This window comes from Salmo salar, chromosome 09, assembly GCF_965601325.2.
Source record: "Salmo salar chromosome 09, fSalSal1, whole genome shotgun sequence".
Taxonomy (NCBI): domain Eukaryota; kingdom Metazoa; phylum Chordata; class Actinopteri; order Salmoniformes; family Salmonidae; genus Salmo; species Salmo salar.
The window spans coordinates 74,627,507-74,648,605 of record NC_138299.1 but is presented as its reverse complement, the minus strand read 5'-3'; the positions used below and the strand labels follow the sequence as shown (position 1 = coordinate 74,648,605).

The 21,099-nt window shown below is 41.1% G+C and overlaps 2 protein-coding genes across 4 annotated transcripts; one reads left to right on the top strand and one right to left on the bottom strand.

Moving 5' to 3' along the window:
* Positions 1-201: 201 nt before the first annotated feature.
* LOC106611766 (sorting nexin-12) lies at positions 202-8,796 on the bottom strand. Of its 3 annotated transcripts, none has more exons than XM_014212317.3 (5): positions 8,578-8,796; positions 5,166-5,261; positions 4,913-5,037; positions 4,662-4,752; positions 202-1,421 (listed from the first exon to the last, which is right to left on the bottom strand). In XM_014212317.3, the coding sequence occupies exons 1-5, from the start codon at positions 8,794-8,796 to the stop codon at positions 1,407-1,409; spliced, it is 546 nt and encodes a 181-aa protein (XP_014067792.1). In that variant the 3' UTR covers positions 202-1,406. The 3 variants fall into 3 exon arrangements, with proteins under 3 accessions (XP_014067792.1, XP_014067793.1, XP_014067796.1); XM_014212318.3 differs by having other exon boundaries at positions 202-1,418; XM_014212321.2 differs by lacking the exon at positions 8,578-8,796 and adding an exon at positions 6,923-7,222.
* Positions 8,797-9,851: 1,055 nt separating this feature from the next.
* LOC106611765 (forkhead box protein O4) lies at positions 9,852-20,994 on the top strand. The gene is made up of 3 exons (XM_014212316.3): positions 9,852-11,091; positions 11,333-12,808; positions 12,897-20,994. Exons 1-2 carry the CDS (start codon positions 10,660-10,662, stop codon positions 12,776-12,778), a joined length of 1,878 nt encoding a protein of 625 aa, XP_014067791.1. The 5' UTR covers positions 9,852-10,659; the 3' UTR covers positions 12,779-12,808; positions 12,897-20,994.
* Positions 20,995-21,099: the final 105 nt, after the last annotated feature.

Sequence of the window (21,099 nt, the reverse complement as noted above, 5' to 3'; positions counted from 1 at the left end):
TACAGTGTAGTAGTAGATTCAATTCCTTTTTTACGTCACTATTACACCAGGTATGGTGATTTCCATCTGGTCTGGTTGCTTTCTTGCCTTGTCTGCTTCTTGACCACTGGTTTGAAAGATAACTGAGGAAAGCAATTTCCACTAAATTGGTGAGATTATTGGGCCATAACAGAATATTTGTTAAATGAGGAGACAATCACCTTTGATAGATTTTCAGTGGTTTAATAAACTAAATAGTACATTGTGGTCAACAAATTTAAATCAGAAAAAAACAGCCTTTATGTATTTGAATGGTCAAAAACACATGAACATAAAACACCAACGAAATGGTTGGCGACTAGCCATCAGTTGAGGTGAGGCCGAGGATGTTTCAGGAAGACATATCACAATCACAGGCAGCAGAAACTGTCTTTGGTGCTTGATTACAGACATTTCCGGCTGCATCAGCCTCACCCCACACATTAAACAGAAGCACCTTAACACTGAATAATATTTCCTTCTAAGACAACCCTGTATCTGCGAGTGTAAGCAAAATAAGTATCCTGTTGGACGTTATTGATTGAGCTTTATTTTACCAGGTAAGTTGATTTCAAATATTCTCATTTACAACAACCTACAATAGTGTTGCAGTAGAAGGGAGGTTGAAAATGATTGTGACCATGGTGGCGAGAACCTCGGTTTGCAGTTTCCAACACATTGGGGTTAAGATCCCTACTATTAAATCAAGTGCAATGGAGTCTGATGACCATTGAGGTGGTATGAATGAATATGTCCCCAATAATTGATCCTAATACTTGCCAATTTTTTGTATTACACTACGGAATCATTCCTCTATCAAGGCTCTGATTTAATGGCTAGGTTAACGGAATTTCCCTTCGGAGAACGATCTCTATAACTGAGAAACTGGTTGCTCAGGAGAAAGTATTTTTGGCAGAGCCTGTCATTTTCACATGAGAAATGTACACAATTATATTTCACCAAGCAGAATTCATGAGTTAGGAAGCCAACTTGTGTTACTAAAACAATATTTCCTCATTCCAAAACTTAAGTGTTATAATTATTACCAACTCCTACTTACTTAATAAGCCTCAAGTTTAACTCCAGAAAAATCCTGTTGTTTCAAAAAGGTAACTTACGAACTCAATCGTTTCATAAATTCACCTTCCCCACCCTCAAGCTTCTGCTACAAGTTAAACGCTCTGCATGTGAATATCCCCACAGCTTCCCCAGACCAACTACAAATAAGATATGTATATATGTACACAGTATTTACAGAGAGTTCCAGCAGATGCAGTTGTCTAGGAGGATGGGCCACCTGTGGAAAAGACAGAGTGGGCTCTAGTGATCAAGCCAAACAGCCAGGGGGTGTAGGGTTGAGAAGATCGGCTGAGTAGACCTCATCATTTTCATCTCTGGGGCTGCTATAGAAAGGAAAACAAATCACAGGTATTCATGGACTTATTAGCATCTGAGCATTAGTGTTGCCAGTATCACTACAGTTATGTAGACCAAGACTTTAAAGTCTAAACAAAAGGCATAGACCATTACTGTTCTACAATGTCTATAACATAGTAACTACTATAAAAAAATAAAAAAAGGGTAGGTGTGTAGGTTAGTTCTAGGCTCTGATTCAATGGCTAGGTTAACGGAATCTTCCTTAGAAAAATAAATCATTTATATGATCTCAGGGGTATGTTCCATTTTGACCCATTATTGCTGAAGAATATGTTTGAAATCAAGACTTCCTTTTCATCAATTGAAAAACTAGAGTCAATGATTGAGGCATTGTGTTACCAGTATCAGCGTACAACATCCGACAGATTTTAGGTGGCTGGGGATGAGAGCATTTATGTGAACTGGTCATTCAAATCTTAACTGCATGTAATCTGTCATTAAAAAAAAAAAAAACAATAGCAAGGTCTAGCCATACATACATTATATGAATGTTAGATACTGCTCTCTAGGTGTCAGTTAGTGCCGCCATGAAAGCCTGCATGACTGGTTTAAAGGGACATTCCAAAAATGTTCAACTTCATATTCTTACTCATAAATTGGTTAAAATCACATGACGCATACCGATGTCGTCAGAAACACTTACTGTTTTTTTTTAACTAAAAAACAAAGATAAGCGTAATTTTCAAATATGTTGATGTGGTGCTGTAGATATATAAAGTTGAAAAACAGTGACATTTCCCTTTAAGCCAAAAGGGGAAGTAACGTACTTTACTAAAGATTAACTGTAAATATTACCCCATGCATGCATGCATGCATGCAACCATATCATGGCAACAGTTACACTTACTCAAGGAAAATTAAAAAAGGAGAAAGTGGTTGATTGAAAAAGAGGGAAGCGAAGAGATATTTGAGCGTAAATGCATGAATGTATTATTGGTAACCCGCTAAACCAAATCTGAATTGGCACACACACACACACACACACACACACACACACACACACACACACACACACACACACACACACACACACACACACACACACACACACACACACACACACACACACACACACAAGCCGTTGGAAAATAATCACAATTGTATTAATATGAATAAAAAGCATAACCAAACTTACTTTATTCACACCTAAAAAAAATAAAAGGGGGGGGGGGGGGGACGACAACATTGTAAGATACAAAAACCTCTGATAATGTTCTCTGTATGTTCAGGTTCCTTAAACCACTGTAAAATGTCATCTCTGACAACATTACAGAACATAATCATTTTGTCCCCTTGCTAAGCTATAGCTTCTTAATTTTCACATTTAAATTGATGAGAAACAGTCATCACCAGCCAGTTTTCCATCCAATTGGCGACAGATTTTCATGCGAATATTCTAAAATCTGCATAAAAGCAATACACATCCCACCAGAGATACGTTTATCAAATTGACTTGTTGCGGATAAAAAGCTGTGCATGATGAAGTAGTGCACATAAAAATTACTTTCACTGTTAAATTACCATGTAACAAATAAAAATATAGAAGTTAAATGGGTTTCCATTGCATTTTCAACTCTACTGGTGGTTTTGTAAAATAAATAGTTGAGTTTTATAGCGAACGTGCCGACTCTGGTCCTGGCACATGCGCTCTAACCAACACCTTGCAGATACAGCGCGGGTAGGCTACCTACATTATTATGGATAAGAGTGAGATTTGTATTTGTCAAACGGCAGCCAAGCATTGATCATCACGTCACCAGAATAAGACTGTATTTATCTGAAAGGAGCATCAAGCTCATCACCGTGCACTTTCAGCTCCCGGTGAAGTGCATCATAACTTATTTCATCTGTAGCCTAATGAACTGCAAGCTTTCCCCAAGTCGTAGTGGGAGGACCACACAACATAGCATCGTGTGACTCCAAGATGGTTACTACAAAGGCGTTTCCACTGCCATTTCTCGCATCATTCATTTTACCAACACAAAAAGAGCCAACCTTGTCTAGTGTATTTTGTTTTGTAGATATTTGGTCATGTTCCGGACAAATTTGCTGTTTCCATCAGCCCTGATATTTTTATCCGACATGTACTTTACTCAACATAAAAATGTTGGATGGAAATCTGTTACAGACACGCATTTACACAATAAATATTATGCATATAGGTTATAAAAAATGATAATTTCACCCGATTATGCGTCTAGTAAGCACAAAATTAGTGTACTAGGTACGTCAAGACTTGATAGCCGAGGTCATACTGTGTGTGTGTGTTATATATAATTTAGTGTACAAATAAAATGCCATTCCCTTGCTGGGAGAGATGGATGGAAACCGCTAAGGAACAGCCAGCACACCCCACCTACTGCCACACCCTGCTCCAACCCAGCCACCCAGTCGGCTAGCGCAAGTTGGCTGTATCTGTGCCAAAACGCAGGTATTTTTCATCCTTTAGCTTGTTCTCCTTTTTTATGGCAGCACTTTTATTTCCCTGACTGATCAAAACTCATTCTCTCATGCTGCATCTTGTCTCTCTGCAGCAGACATACAGAGTATACCCAAAATTAGGAACACCTTCCGAATATTGAGTTTCACACTCTCCCCCCCTTTGCCCTCAGAACAGCCATAATTCGTCGGGGCATGGACTCTACAAGGTGTCGAAAGCGTTCCACAGGGATGCTGGCCCATGTTGACTCCAATGCTTTCCACAATTGTGTCAAGTTGGCTGGAAGTCCTTTGGGTGGTGGACCATTCTTGATACACACAGGAAACTGTTGAGCGTGGAAATACCCAACAGTGTTGCGCCTGGCACCTAACACTATACCCCATTCAAAAAGGCATTTAAATATTTTGTCTTGCCCATTCACCCTCTGAATGGCACACATACACAATCCATAACTCAATTGTCTCAAGGCTTAAATCATTCTTTACCCGTCTCCTCCCCTTCATCTACACTGATTTGAAGTGGATTTAACAAGTGACATCAATAAGGGATCATAGCTTTCACCTGGATTCACCTGGTCAGTATATGTAATGGAAAGAGCAGGTGTTCTTAATGTTTTATGTACTCAGTGTATCATAAGCAATATGTTTGGAACATTAAATCGCAATAAATATCAGCACCTAAGTATCGTGATAATATCATATGGTGAGGTCCCTGGCAATTCTCTGCCCTAGATGGCAACTCAACCCTGCCCATCCTACTGGCGTACTTTTCCAGGAATGTAGTTCCGGTCAATGGACTCATCCTGAAGGAACATGTGAAGACAGCGCTCATTCTGGGCCAGGGGATGACCTGCAAGTCTGGTGATAGTGGAGAAAGAAGTAGGTTTCAGGTAAATAGCCATCATAATTGCTTATTAGTGGAGTCAAAAGGTAGATGGCTGGGAGTTAATTTGACAATGCATTGAAATGGAGACAGCCATACAGAGAGAGAAATACTATTGGCAGAAACATTACACACCTGTTGATAAACTGTTCCAAGCCTACCCTCCGCTCCTCAATGAAGGAGTCCTCAAAGATACCCTCATCTCCTCGGAAGGGCAGCTGTCTCTTCAAAGCTTTTCCAGGGAGAGGGGGCACCACAATCTGTAGAAAGCACACACCTTATCAGTAAACAAGTTACTTAGAAACAAAACACAGGAATTCCAACCAAAGAAATTGGCATTACACTGGTGAGACATACAGGCAATTAGTTATGCAGTGTGAGAGCCTACCTTACTGTCTCTCTCCAGCTCATTCTTCAGCCACTCAAAATCACTGTACCTTCTTCGCACAACAGAGTCCTTAAGTTTGAAGATGGGAAGGTTTGTCTGCACGTGATAAAAAAATATATTAATCACTACATTAAAATGACAGAAGTCCAGATCGGGGAGTGGCGTTTCCAGTACAGCATACACAGCATGTCCAGTGACACGGTGAGACTTCAGTACTTACACCCTTCATAAATGAATAATTTGATCAGCATCTTATCTCAATCTGTGAACACCACTGTTCAGTTGTGAAGCTGGCGTGGTGTATTTAGTGATAGTGAATGGTTCATAATACAACCCCATCTTTAGGGAGTAGGGAAACCCAGAGGAGTGTCCATGAGATTGTTGCATTAATATTTTTTATTTATTTTACCTTTATTTAACTGGGCAAGCCAGTTAAGAACAAAACCTTATTTTCAATGACGGCCTAGGAAGTGGGTTAACTGCCTTGTTCAGGGGCAGAACGACATTTTTACCCTGTCAGCTCAAGGATTCGATCATGTAACCTTTTGGTTACTAGTCCAACGCTCTAACCACTAGGCTACTTGCCGCCCCATGCAGTGTGAGAGCCAGGTAATTAGGTGAGGTCATTGAGGTGAGGTCTGTAGTAGTATAGGTATACACTGGCCAACTTATGTCTATCCCTCAGCCCATATAGTTTCTAGACCAGAGGTGTCAAACTCATTCCATGGAGGGCCTAGTGCAGGGTTTCCTAAACTCTGCATGTTTTTGCCCTAGCACTACACAGCTGATTCAAATAATCATGACATGTTTATCATTTGAATCAGCTGTGCAGTGTTAGGGCAAAAAACAAAAATGTGCACAGATTTTAGGAAATGCTGGCCTTGTGTCTGTGGGATTTCACTTCTCCCTTGTACTTGATTGATGACTTAAGGTCACTAGTTAGGAAGGAACTCCCCTCACCTGGTTGTCTAGGTCTTAATTGAAGTGAAAAACCCACAGACACTAGGCCCTCCATGGAATGAGTTTGACACCCCTGCTAGACAGACAGGTTGCCTCCCACAATGTACCAATGTTCAAGCATGCCCTAAGATTTGAGACTAGCTCATGTACAAACACCTTTCTATACCATGACGGTTTAACACCCCAGTGGCTGTCTGCTCATCTCACAACACCCTTCATAGCCTGGTTTCTTCCTAGGTTCTGGCCTTTCTAGGGAGTTTTTCCTAGCCACTGTGCTTATAAACCTGCATTACTTGCTGTTTTAGGCTGGGTTTCTGTACAGCACTTTGTGACATCAGCTGATGTAAGAAGGGCTTTATAAATAAATATGATTGATAACCACAGTACTAACTGGCCTAATATTCTTTCATGTCGAGTCTGGGGATTCCAAAGGTGTGCAGGGTTTTCTTCAGGTTGGAGAAAAAGCCTGCACATCCTACATAATTGAATAAACGAGTTAGCTATAGCCTAACATACTGACTAGCAAAGGCTACCTGCAGAAACACTAGCTAACCTGACAACCTTTCACATGCTGGCTATGTAAATGTTTGTGGTAGCCATATTTGTAACGACTGCATCAGGAATTTGGATGAAATGATTATTTAACATGACAAAGTGAAAGGCTAAGCATTTGAAGAGCAAAAAGTCGAGTCTCTCCAAAAACACGTCGCAACCCATGTTTCCACACCATACTAGCGTCACCTACACTAGGCCCCGCCAAAATCACCGGCCTCGACTTCAATACCCGCGCTCCTCACCTGCATTCTAACTTCATAAGTGGTAAATCGGTTCCGGCCGACTCCGATAGTTTGTGGGTCATAAACGTCGATTTCAAGAAAATTGCTTGGGGGGCCATACGCATCCGTAAGATCCTGCGGTTTAGAGTTTAATCGGCGAGTGTCTGCAACCGTGGGATCCGACATTTTCGGTTTCTGCTGCTAATCTCGAGTCGATAAACTGGGATCGTCACTAGTTAACACAACCACAAAGTCATAATTATGGGTAAACCCCGCCCATTTCTAAAATTTAACTTCTTAAAATCTGATTTTCAAGCACACTGTTAACATTATGCCTAACCTTATATTAAGACCAAAATGCTCATTTGTTTGTAGCCAATTTAGACTGTCTCTTCGGAATCTGACTTTGTGGCTGTGTTATGTAGTGGAAAGCCAGAAACTGTGTCGTTCTTCTATGGCCAAGTCATAAACCCCGCCCATTTATACAATTGATCTTAAAAATATATTTTAAACATTTACATTTAAGTCATTTGTAAATGTTTAAAATATATTTTTAAGATCAATTGTATAAACCTAACATTTTAGTCACTTATCAGACGAGCGATTTGCAGGAGGAATTCGGGTTAAGTGCCTTGCTGAAGAGCACATTGACAGAATTTTCACCTAGTTTTGACTGTGGCTGTGGGATCTGCCTTTGTGGTTTTTGAATCTGACTTTGTGGCTATAGAAGCTAGTGGAAAGGCAAACTGGTGGTGAAGGTTCTTGTTCCGCAGCCAATCGAAGCAGAGCAAACGCATTTACGGTGGTTTATTTTGACCAATTGCAGAGAATGAAACAATTGTGCCAAAATTAAACAAGTGTGAAACAATAATCATGCTGACAAAATGGGATCCAAATATTATCAATAAAGAGAACAAAAGTATATCATTTGAAAGTCTTACAAATCTACAGAACGGCTTATACTATTGCAAAAAAAATTATACGTTTCCAGAATAAAGATTTAAAGTAAATCAGACAAAATGTATATGTTTACTGTAGATAGGTCTATCTCTACTGTATACCCTTTTATTCTGTTTACATCACGCGCTGCATTCGCCAAAGGGTTATTCGGCCAACCACTCCCCAAACAAAGTTCTACTGTAAAATACACTGGGAATTGTAGTTCTTGTGCACTCAGATTATTGTTAAAATAAACACGCCATGCGATTTAGGCTGATCTTCGAAATGTCGTTAAATTAACAAATATTGTATTTCTATGCTTTTCTATGTTGGCACTGATATTCTTAAAAAATGTTATCATACTGAAATTAATCTTCTTCACAGATCGGCCTAGCCACACAAATCATTATTTTTGAATGTAACTGTACAACAATGGAAACTTTAAAGTAACCTGTCGGCAACCTACTTTTTTAAAGACCATGCACTGTACACCGACACACCGGGACTATTGCTGAAAGTTTGCATGTCAAATGAAAGAGGGATGCATGTGCTTCAACACTAGATTGGGGCTGAATAGATCTGTAGCCTAAACCTAGAAGCCTGCGCTACAACTTGGTCAACTGAAATCTGATTTATGATAATTGACGGGTAACTTTCCAGCTTTCGCTTAGGTGTGTGTAGGTGGTGCGTACACTTTAGGAAGTGTTGCATAATCATGATTTTCAGCACCGAAGTACCTCTTTTAGCTCGCCAGTCGTTCGTTGTTTATTCTTGTGTTTTGAATCGTCACATGACTGACTGCATTTCCCAGCAATCCACAACACGCAAGCGCAGTACACGTTGTCTGGCAGTGGTAAACAGACGTCAGAAGGGAGTCTTCGCCTCGAGTCAAAACAAAACAAAACAAAACAAAACATAAAAATATATATACGATGACTGAATATTTTGACATCCATAATATACACAAGTCGAGCAAAACTATCTACTGTAAATTCCAAAGGAAGGTACTGAAGGCATTTTTCCGACTTTTGAAAGGATTTTAAACTCCGAAGTAACTGGAGTTAGCTAGCTAGGTGGCTATTACGCTATTTCCACAACTACGTTTGGTGTGTTGAGAGTGCAGCGGATGTGTAAGAGAGTAAACTTCAAGAAACCGTGGATTCCGAACCGTGCTTTAAAGTGTCCAGGGGACGAGGACTGACTCAAGTTAGGCACATTCTGAAGGTTTGTGCCCGCGTGAGCATCGTGTGCTGCCGCTCCCCGGTGTAGAGAAACATGGCAGATGGCGACACGCGCTTGCCCACAATGTGGAGGAGAGTGCAAACCTGAATCAGAAAACCACGGACTTTATGATCGATTGTTTTCCTCAAATTTTGGTTACAGACCATCATGATCAAACTGTTCAGTAAGGTTTTGCTCTCAACATTTATTTTTGTCAGTCGACTTAAATTACTAAACTAGCCAAGTAATAATGCTGTAGCGGAAGGAAACGACATCCAGCATAACATTACTGTTTTGACTTATTTTCAGCAGTAAACGTGGCATTGGTTAGATAATCAAATATAGCATACTTTTTACTTGAAATATTGATCATCTTATTGCTATAGCTCCATTAATCCACAAAGTGACATTGTTTCACAGGTATTAGTGACGGCTAGATGTATTGTGTATTTTGTTATCAATTAGTTGTTTACATATATATATATCACCATTAGAATTGTGATATAAATGTTGTAAATATATATCGGCTCCAGTATTCTATTGAAGCACGAGGTTATTTCTACGTGCGAAGGAGCGAGACGGCACGTTGTTTACAAGGGCAGACCGAGGCATCGTTAAATTTAGCTAGTTGATCATTTGTAACGAACGCTCTTTTGTGACTGACCCACTGTGTAATCCTAATTTGTGGGTTCTTTTCAAGTATATCTTCTTGAGGGCGACTCTATTTGAATTTTTTTTAAACTCAAATGGCAATATTATTTTTAAAGGAAGACACAATAAATAAATAATTTCAATTTATAGTGTTGTGATAGTTATAATTTTATAGCTACATTCCCTTTAATTAGCTCACATTTTCACAAACTTCGCATAGATTTACATTGTCTCCCACAAACTACCAAAACTAAACTGAGAGTTTTTTTTAATATATATATAGCCCACAGCAACGTTTTACCATAACACGTTATGTTGGCCATCAATTGCATTGTATTCTGATTGCAATCCAGATGTTTTGGTGTGCATTCCTCCCTGTGTTCCCTTTGTTCTTTTATACAAACAAAGGAACCCTCATCACAGCCTTTCTTTGCTCTATGTAAATCGGAAGGTTTATAATAGTTACTATTAAGGAGATTATTTGGGTCCCCTAATCTCCAATCTCAGGATTAACGGACGCTATATTGGTGTATCCAGATTGTGTGTTTCTTCTACTAGTCCCCTTAATAGAGGATGGAAAATAGAATTTTTTGTACGATAGTTTAAGTTTTTATTGAACTTTTGGTTAGACAATCTAGTTTGAACATAGACTCATCAGATAATAATAACAAGCATTTCGCTACACCGGCAATAACATCTGCTAAATATGTGTATGTGACCAATAACATTTGATTTGATTTAAGAGGCCTACATTTTGGTGTGCCTGTTACAAACACGTGTTGACAAACCTCCCCAGATTATATATTTGTTTTATTTTTATTTAGTAGAGATTTTTCATTCTGACTATTATTTATTTTGACGTTTTATATTTTAAGTATTATTTCTTAGTAGTCAACATTTAGAATAGTTCAGAAGTGAAGCAAACCTTTTGTGGAAAATCTCTTACAATGGAGGATTCAAAGGTACCCAAGATTGACCCAGATTTTGAGCCGCAAAGCAGACCTAGGTCGTGCACATGGCCGCTCCCCAGACCCGACATCTCAGCTGTTAAACCGGATGGGGCAGACGGACCTGAATCCGCTGCGGGAACTCCGCCCGCCGACGAGGATAAGCAAGAGCAACAGCAAATCATATGTGAGCCTGAGAAAGTTGTGGTCTCAGAGGGAGGAGTTGTAGCCGGAGTGGGTGGAGCCACGCCCCGAAAGGGATCATCCCGGCGCAATGCATGGGGGAACCATTCCTACGCGGACCTGATTAGTCAGGCAATTGAGAACTCTCCAGAGAAGCGCTTAACCTTGGCACAGATATATGACTGGATGGTGAAAACCGTGCCTTACTTCAAAGATAAAGGAGATAGCAACAGCTCAGCAGGGTGGAAGGTAAAAAGAAAACGATGTTTACCTTAATGCGCTTCATTATTGTTATACATATTGTTATAACTATGTTATTTAGACCCATTTGATGTGATCACATGATACATTATTACACTGCATTAATTTGTGAATAATAGAAGTAATTACTTGAAATCTATGGTCATCAAATTAAGTTGAATAATTTCCTAAGTTACAAGGCGCCAATGTTAAACAAAACCCTTTTTCTTTTCCCTTCCCGATACCTCAGAATTCAATTCGCCATAATTTATCACTTCACAACAAGTTCCTGAGAGTTCACAATGAGTCCACAGGCAAAAGTTCCTGGTGGATGCTCAACCCAGAGGGGGGCAAGACTGGGAAAGCCCCCCGGCGCCGTGCTGCCTCCATGGACAACAGCAGCAAACTGCTGAAGAGCCGGATGCGTGCCAAGCAGACCAAGAAGGCAGCATCAGGCTTGGGCGGGACCACCGGGGGAGACGGCGATGGCGTCGCGGACAGTCCCAACTCCTCCCAGCAGTTCCCCAAATGGGGGGTCAACAGCGGCAGCCCCTCATCCCGCGGTAGCCTAGACGACCCTGACATGTGGACCAGCTTCCGTCCACGCACCAGCTCCAACGCCAGCACCCTGAGTGGCCGGCTGTCCCCCATTGGTCCCGGCCAGGAGGATGAGGATGACCTGCCTGAGGAAGGTCTACTGGGCTACTCCACGGGCAACCTGCCCCCCACCCTCACCGAGACACTCATGGAGGAGCTGGACCTGATCGATGGCCTGACGCTGATGACAGAGCAGCAAGGAAGGGCTAGTCCCAGCACGGCCCCCATGGTGCCTCCCACCCCTCTGCCCTCCGCTTCCACCTTGCTTCCCCGGGGGTCCGGGTTCCCCACATTCCGTCAGCTGCAGCCACCCAACCTCTCCCAGGCTGCCAATCAGATCGGGGGACAGTCCTCAGGCACACAATCTGGCAACAGTAACAACTCCAAACCCTCAAACTATGGCAACTCCCTCTTCAACCCTATGCCTAGCCCCGGCTCCCATGGGACTGGTCACTATGGCACCCATGTAGCCTCCAGCTTGGAGGCGTTGCTCACTTCGGACTCCCCGCCTCCCAGTGATGTCATGATGACCCAGGTGGATCCGCTTATGCCCAGTCCGGGTGGAGTGGGGATGATGGGCATGGTGGGAGGGCGGGTCAAGCCCAACCAGCTGTTGCTGGGAAAGGGGCTTGAGCCCAACACTGTGGGACCCATGGGGATGCAATCTCAACTCCAGTCCCAGCTCCAGCAGCAGCACTCTCAGCTGGGCCTGGGCATGAGCCTGTCGGGCATGAGCCTGTCAGGCATGGCCCAGGACTCTCCACAGTTCTCCGGCCTCAAAGCCCAGCATGCACAGCTGCCAGGTATGGGGCTTCACCATGGAGGGGGCCTCTCCGCCAATGCAGGAGGAGGTCTGCCAGGGATGGGCCAGTTCGGAACGCCGAGCTGCTTCCTGCCCAATCAAGACCGCTTGCCCACCGACTTGGATATCGAGATGTTCACAGAGAACTTGGACTGTGACGTTGACTACATCATCAACAGCGACCTCATGGATGGAGAGGGCATCGATTTCAACTTTGACCCCATAATCCAGGGAGGGCAAAGCTACTCCGGCCCTGCGACCACGCAGAGCTCCGCCCACAACTGGGTACCCAGCTAACTTCCCAGCAAACCTTGCAGTGTTAGCCAGGTACACTGAAATTATACTTTCAGGTTCTAACTATACCCTTGTTTCACTCTCACCTTCACTCACTCCCTGTATCTTTTGCTTTGTGCAGGAGATTAATCAAGAACATCATGAAGTCAACATTTGTCTTTGACTCTTTGTTGCGGGTAAGGATCCCCAATCACACAAAACCTCAACGACACTCACAACAAAGATCACACCTGGTGCATTCCCATTCCTCGTCTCCCTATTGGCTGAAGATCCGAAGCAATTTTTTTAAACTTTTGCGTTTGTACTTTTGAGTTTTCTTTGGATTTAAGGACGAAACCAGACCTCAGACATCCATGTCACGTGCCAATACAAGTGGGTGGTCAGGAGATCCACCATACATGAGACCCCCCCCCCCCCCCCCAAGACCCCCTAGTAACACTTGCAACTTTTGGGGAGTTTGCCGTATGTATTTTCTTGGAGTGTTTTTGAGAGAAGTATGACAGAATTTATTTGGAGTAAAAAGACTAAACACAACAAACAACTCTAAACTACTTGGAGTAAATATAACAATGAATATTATTACTATACCAAAGTAGTTTTAGGATTGATATGGTACACCTCATTGATGTCTTTGATATTGAAGGTAAAATGGACGGGGCACACAGGAAACATGGCCAGTTTTCGTATAAATTGTAGGTGGTGAACGATTACCGACCACCACCAATTTAGACATAAAATGAAGCTGCTGCATCTGTATATATGGAGGGAATGGGGTTCAAACACAAAAACACTCGTCAGTAACTTCCCCAATGAAAATATTGAGAAGTTGCAGCTGGAATATGGACGGGTTGGTTGTGTGGCAACAAAACCAACGTGTGAGCCACTATGGGGCAAAACAGAAAGGGTTGCAGCTGCATGGGCCCAGGCCCATCCAATCAGATTGAGAGAAAAAATAAATGATAGTAATCGTCTTTTTACCTAAACATGCAAACACCATTAGATAGAATTCATAGCAAGCAATTTTCGGTCAGTGTTGTTGCCGACTAACCAACCCTCATTAACCGGTCAACAAATGGTTACATTTTTCCCAAACAGTAAAATGACATGACCAACAGAAAATATCCTCATATGCATGCATACAAGGAACGGACATGTTTCATTGTGAACTTAATGGAAACATGCAACAACAGCAAGCCTATCGTCTTACAGTCAAAAGGCTATAATGTCTATTATTGAACGTTCAACTCCTGTAATGAAGCAGCTAATTAAACCTCCATTTCAAACATTTGCCAAAATGCAATTCGCAGGAAAACACCGTTCTAAACAGCACACCTAATGCAAACGGTTCCATATGTGACAGATATGAAACTTAGAAAGATGGGGAATCTAATAGCAACAACTAAGATGGTTTGCTAATATGACTAGGATTGTGTCTTTAGGTTCTGGACAACGAAAGAAAGATATGAAAACCAATAGAGCAGTAGAAAATGATGGTTAATGGCATGAGGAAGTCTTTATAAAATAATATCTTCCTCCATGTTTCTATGGTTGGATTTTGGCTAGGCTACTTTGAAGCAAGGTAAGACATGCCTCATTATTTAAAGTAAAGTAAAACGATCAGGTTTCAAACGATTATGCTGCCTCAAGCTCACATTGTAAAGTGGTGGGTGACGCGCTGATAGCCTGCCTACCGTTGACTATAGCCTGCCTACCGTTGACTATAGCATATGCACTCAAATGGCGAATGGGAGGTGCACTTGAATTATGAGTTGAATTTGAGAAATAAAAATTGATATTTTTAACCGTGGCCATCAAAACAGTTAACACGCAATGACTGGGCTTATAAAAGCATATTTCACTCCAGTACCAGCTTTTTGAGGAGCTACTCTCGCGCTGTCTGACAGGTGGTAGGCTATTCTGCTCCTCAAACTAGACTCTGTATGCTGTGCTTGTGATAACTAAGAAGCATGACGACTAACAAAAATACACACACCAATTTAATTTCACAAAATTATGCAAATGAACCTATAGACCGATAAGCATGACTGGTCAAATGTATTTTCGGCGGCTAACCTATTAACCGTTAACCGTTAACATCCCTACAAGAAGTGCACTGGAATGACATTCACTCTCATGGGATGGGTGGCCAAAAATAACTAACTGAAAGCCACACTCCCAATAAGCCATGAATATGACCGCATTGAGGCATATGTCACTGTGCTTCTATGGCTATATGCACTATATAAATGCACCATACCACTGCCTGCTTTGTTCATTTAGCAAACAAGACCGCTCATAATCCAGTGCCTTTATCACAGTCAATACACATATTTGAGCTTTAAAAATGCTATTTTTTTTCTCTGCCTCATGACAAAATGAATAGAAGTGCTGTAAATTAGGGGGGGACCAATTCATTTCTGGCTACACTACTGCAGGGGTTGGCTTAGATTGATGACAACATGTAAACTATATTTAATTTCCAAATGTTTATTGAAAACATAAATACATTTGCACAATGAGCACTTGTCTCATAGATCGTTAAAGTTGTTGATTAGCTAGCTCATTTTAGCCATATTAGCATTGACATGAAATCAGTCAAAACACATCAAAACAAGACATGGTATCAAGAACAAGATAAAACTAGCTGAAATGAGCCACCTACGATTCCCCACATGGCAACTTCTTGTCATTGTTACTAGCCATCTGACCGTTCAGAATCATAACAAAGCTCAGCTTCCGGCCCCATTGTGTGTCATTTTCGTGACGCCAGCCAACTTGTATGACGTAGGCAAAGTGTGAAGATGTTAAAGATCATTGGATGAGACTGAGTTAAGGATGCACGATTTGACATTGGACTCTGCAGGTTGACCAAACTTAGTTTAGCGTTTGGTCGCTTGATGGTACGAAACATGTGCTTTTTGTTTCTTTTTCATTGAAGAGACTGGAGCTACAAGGTAACTAGGAGTTATTTTAGTGGTAATTCAGTAATTGAACAGTACGGGGTATGTGATTAGGGCCGGGACGACACCAGTATCGCAATACTCCTTAGTATCGTGGCAAGGAAATAAAACACAAAGCAGGTTGAACTTCTTTATCAAAACTATCATTATGTTATCATCCAGAGTCACATGTATTTATTTTCCAAGCTAAAGCACACAATATTTTATATACAGCAGGTTTTTAAAGGACCAAAGAGTTGGTCTGCTTCGTGTTTTCATTTTTGCCATAGAAACAATATTGCGACACTGCTATCGTCCCGGCCACATATGTGATATGCATTCACAGTTTGGCATTCGTGACTCTGCTCAGTGTGTGCTAAAGCTCAGGGTGGAAATATCTTTGGGGGAGTATTTTTTTTCTCTCCTGATGTGCAATTTCACCAACAATATGAAGAAATGTGAATTGTGAACTTTTTACAGGGGGCATTCAAAGGTCATTTTATTTGCCAACAATTGATTTGGTTGGCCAAGTGTTATATCATTGAAAACAGTATTCCTCCACTGCTGTATGGGCCACTTGAAGGTTTTGCAGAACCGTGTTGTGTTTCAAGGCACTTGGGAGTATTCCTGTCAGGTGGCAAGCACACTGAAATGGCAAAAGAAGAGCCGAAATCCAAGTTAGGTTGAATCATTTCATCAGAGGAGGAAGGTTGTATACGTGCTATGCACATAGACATGACATGCTATGCAGATCAATCAGGAGAACTAAAAATAAGTCTTGAAGGAAATTAAGATCTCCTTTTGAAGGTTTTGTTATTTAATGTTTTCCTTAAATGTTATATCGCTTTAAGTAAGGGAAACCGGGGCTTCATGTGGGAATCATTTCTCACTAATTACACTTTGTTATACATTACTAACCGTCTTTTTTATGAAATTAATACAATGTGTGAAGTAAAAAAATACATATATTTGACTATAGTTTAATATACAATTTAGATGGAGGTTATAAGTGAAATATTAATATATTACTAATCAGGAAAAAAAGTAGTTTTTTTTTTAAATTGGAGAAACTATTTCAAAGATCATTTTTAACAGTCATTTTCTATATATTCTTTTATTTTTGTAAAAGATGAGATGCATGTAGATTTTATACATAACCAAAGGAACACTAAGAATTGCATGGCAGATAAGGGGGTGCTTGGGACAATGTATTTCAGTGCAGATAAGCTTTGCAAGTGGAGCCTGTTCAAAGACCTGCCATTTTAACAAATGACAAGGCAGGTGAGGTGAGGCAAAGTGGATGCGTGGACCAGTATAACTTTATTTTCCAAATTGACTTGCCACTTATTTAGTTCATTTGACTTGACTATTGTGAAATTTAAATACAAATAAAAACCTCACATGAAATGTACACAATGGAGGACATTTTGCTTTCAGCAGTGATCTCTCAGGGTCATTCAAAAATAATAACAATGGAAACATCTTCCTTAAGGGGGTAATCAGATAATCATCAGAATAACAACATTTATTTAAGGTGAATTTCTTTGTTAAAATACAAGATTGTAAACCAACAGCCCCTCGTGTTCTGCCGTTTTCTTGATATGGCATCCTTGACACAAGTGTCTTGGATTCAAGCCACTTTCAATTTAACACTTTAAAATACAAATTCTAATTTTACTGTAAGACGGAAGTATACAAGATATCTTTAGTCATATATCATAATAATAGTCTCGTTCGAGGTTGTTAAACTGCCAATATTGAACACTAGAACATGTTACTCAATAGCAAGATGCACCATGTCATTTTACAAAAAAAATTTCTTTCCTTTTGAAGATGTGTTTTGTGTTAGGCGGAAGTTTGTATTTAAGTATTTGTTCATGTCAGAAAAAAGGTTATCGTTTATTGTAAAGTTTTTTTTGTGTTGACCAGTTTTTCATCTGAAATGCATCCTAGATGGAGTTTTACATGATTGTTAATAATGTCACTGTAACCATGTGAATACATTAGCTTTTAATTTGTATAAAGCACCCGTTTTCTCACAAAGATTTTCCTATTGATCGGTGCTAGTTGTCATTTATGACATACATTAAGATGGCCGTAATGTAAATGGTGCATATTTACATCACTTTAGGGCCTTGAATCATTTGTATGCATCACACAAATGGATATCTTGAGTGAGTATAAAGGTATTGATTAGTTAAAGGTCCAATGCAGCCATTTACAATTAAGTACCTTACTGTGATTGTTTTTTTCTCTCAATTAAAACAGTAAAAAAATAAATAAAATAAAAAATTGCTTCTTAATTTCTCAAGCAAGAATTTTGCTTGGACCGCCTGTGAGTGGTGGGGAGGATAAAAGTGAAAACTAGCTGTTATTGGCAGAGTTTGAGTTTGGAACTCTCTTTCTTATTGGTGTATACTAATGTCACCAGGCAGGTCAAAACCCCATCCCACCAAGAGGCAGTCATTCAAATCTTTTCAAACAGCTTTTACACTGAAAGGGTATATCACAACCTCATAGTGTGAAAATATTTGTAAAACACAGGAAATCAAGTTATTTACTGCACTGGGCCTTTAAAGAAACAAACCTTTATTAGTATTTTTGTTATATACACTGCTCCAAAAAATAAAGGGAACACTAAAATAACACATCCTAAATCTGAATGAATGGAATACTACTACTTATTAAATACTTTTTTCTTTACATAGTTGAATGTGCTGACAACAAAATCACACAAAAATAATCAATGGAAATCCAATTTATCAACCCATGGAGGTCTGGATTTGGAGTCACACTCAAAATTAAAGTGGAAAACCACACTACAGGCTGATCCAACTGTCCTTAAAACAAGTCAAAATGAGGCTCAGTAGTGTGTGTGGCCTCCACGTGCCTGTATGACCTCCCTACAACGTCTGGGCATGCTCCTGATGAGGTGGCGGATGGTCTCCTGAGGGATCTCCTCCCAGACCTGGACTAAAGCATCCGCCAACTCCTGGACAGTCTGTGGTGCAACGTGGCGTTGGTGGATGGAGCGAGACATGATGTCCCAGATGTGCTCAATTGGATTCAGGTCTGGGGAACGGGCGGGCCAGTCCATAGCATCAATGCCTTCCTCTTGCAGGAACTGCTGACACACTCCAGCCACATGAGGTCTAGCATTGTCTTGCATTAGGAGGAACCCAGGGCCAACCGCACCAGCATATGGTCTCACAAGGGGTCTGAGGATCTAATCTCGGTACCTAATGGCAGTCAGGCTACCTCTGGCGAGCACATGGAGGCCCCCCAAAGAAATGCCACCCCACACCATGACTGACCCACCGCCAAACCGGTCATGCTGGAGGATGTTGCAGGCAGCAGAACGTTCTCCACGGCGTCTCCAGACACTGTCACGTCTGTCACATGTGCTCAGTGTGAACCTGCTTTCATCTGTGAAGAGCACAGGGCGCCAGTGGCGAATTTGCCAATCTTAGTGTTCTCTGGCAAATGCCAAACGTCCTGCATGGTGTTGGGCTGTCAGCACAACCCCCACCTGTGGACGTCGGGCCCTCATACCACCCTCACGGAGTCTGTTTCTGACCGTTTGAGCAGACACATGCACATTTGTGGCCTGCTGGAGGTCATTTTGCAGGGCTCTGGCAGTGCTCCTCCTGCTCCTCCTTGCACAAAGGCGGAGGTAGGAGTCCTGCTGCTGGGTTGTTGCCCTCCTACGGCCTCCTGCACGTCTCCTGATGTACTGGCCTGTCTCCTGGTTGCGCCTCCATGCTCTGGACACTACGCTGACAGACACAGCAAACCTTCTTGCCACAGCTCGCATTGATGTGCCATTCTGGATGAGCTGTACTACCTGAGTCACTTGTGTGGGTTGTAGACTCCGTCTCATGCTACCACTAGAGTGAAAGCACCGCCAGCATTCAAAAATGACCAAAATGTCAGCCAGGAAGCATAGGAACTGAGAAGTGGTCTGTGGTCACCACCTGCAGAACCACTCCTTTATTGGGGGTGTCTTGCTAATTGCCTATAATTTCCACCTGTTGTCTATTCCATTTGCACAACAGCATGTGAAATTTATTGTCAATCAGTGTTGCTTCCTAAGTGGACAGTTTGATTTCACAGAAGTGTGATTGACTTGGAGTTACATTGTGTTGTTTAAGTGTTCCCTTTAATTTTTTGAGCAGTGTATATATATAGTGATCCCCAAACTTTGTCACTTAAATAGATTTGAAATAAAAGTGAATACATGAAGTTTGAGGTTTTTTAATAAGCATGTATGAAAGTCCCATTGATAAACAGCAAATCATTTTGGTTGCTGTGATGGATTCCGCAGTGGTACTCAAGTCAATGATGGCATAATGGGTGGACTGGCAGCCATTGTGAGTGTACCCATAGGAGCCATGCAGGAAGTAAATCAATATGTTCTGTGATTTGTTGATTTAACTTAACTGACATTAGAAAAAATACATTCCATTGCATGAGCCACATCAGTGAAAATCATTTGAATGAACATTCTACATTACCATGGAAAATATTGCATCACAATACCAGGCAGCCGTTGCGAGTGTACCAATGTCAAATTGCCTGGGTTAGAGGTTCCAAGCCCATTCTATTTCTATGGTCATACTATTGTTAACATTATTGGCCGGGTCTTAGAGAGATGTCCTCTCCTTATGCATTTTAGGGTGGGTGTGAATGTTTAATAGGAGTGACTGAATGAAAGGGAATGTGTCATTGTTGGACAGTGGTGTAACTGTTTTAAGTGTTGACTGAAAGTGGGGTGGCCGTGTTTAAAAGCACAGTGTATAGGGGACATCCTTCCCATAGGCTGTATTTGCTAGGTCATACCTTGAATAATCTGCTGGAGTTTCCCCCACTGTCAACTACAATTATGGTCTTTTGACTTTTTATCCCCTAGTCCCAGTAATATTTCCTTTCTTTATATTTTTCTTCAATTTCTTTAATACTAATTTTCTCATGATGAAAGTAGCTATTAGTAATGTCCTTTTAAATTAAAAGAAAAAAAAATGGCCCCACTTTGATAACACAGTGTTTTAGTATGTGGACAGTACATTTTTTGTTTGTTTTTTAGAAGGGGGGGGGGGGGGGGGGGGGGTGTTATCAGAGGGGTTGATGAGTTGTGCCTAGCCAATATGTGTTAACTACTTTATTTGGATAGTTTTTGTCTTATTTCTCTCTCAATCTTACTTTACATATTGTAAAGTCAGCCACAGACGGCGTTGGAAACAGTTCTGGAAAGTGGAAATAAACGTAACCTGTTTAACCATATTAATCTGTAATCTGTCATATTTTATTGGTTCACCAGTATTCACATTTATATTGTTCATGAACTTCATGGTATCAACGAATATAACAGTGGGATGTTTTTCACGT

Coding starts and splice junctions, on each gene's coding strand:
- LOC106611766 (XM_014212317.3), bottom strand. CDS start 8,796: ATGGATGTCAAAATATTCAGTCATCGTATATATATTTTTATGTTTTGT. Junction 5,262..8,577: donor CGACTGGCGAGCTAAAAGAG/GTACTTCGGTGC, acceptor TATCACGTGCAG/ACAAACCTTCCCATCTTCAA. Junction 5,038..5,165: donor AGCTGGAGAGAGACAGTAAG/GTAGGCTCTCAC, acceptor TGCTTTCTACAG/ATTGTGGTGCCCCCTCTCCC.
- LOC106611765 (XM_014212316.3), top strand. CDS start 10,660: ATGGAGGATTCAAAGGTACCCAAGATTGACCCAGATTTTGAGCCGCAA. Junction 11,092..11,332: donor ACAGCTCAGCAGGGTGGAAG/GTAAAAAGAAAA, acceptor CCGATACCTCAG/AATTCAATTCGCCATAATTT.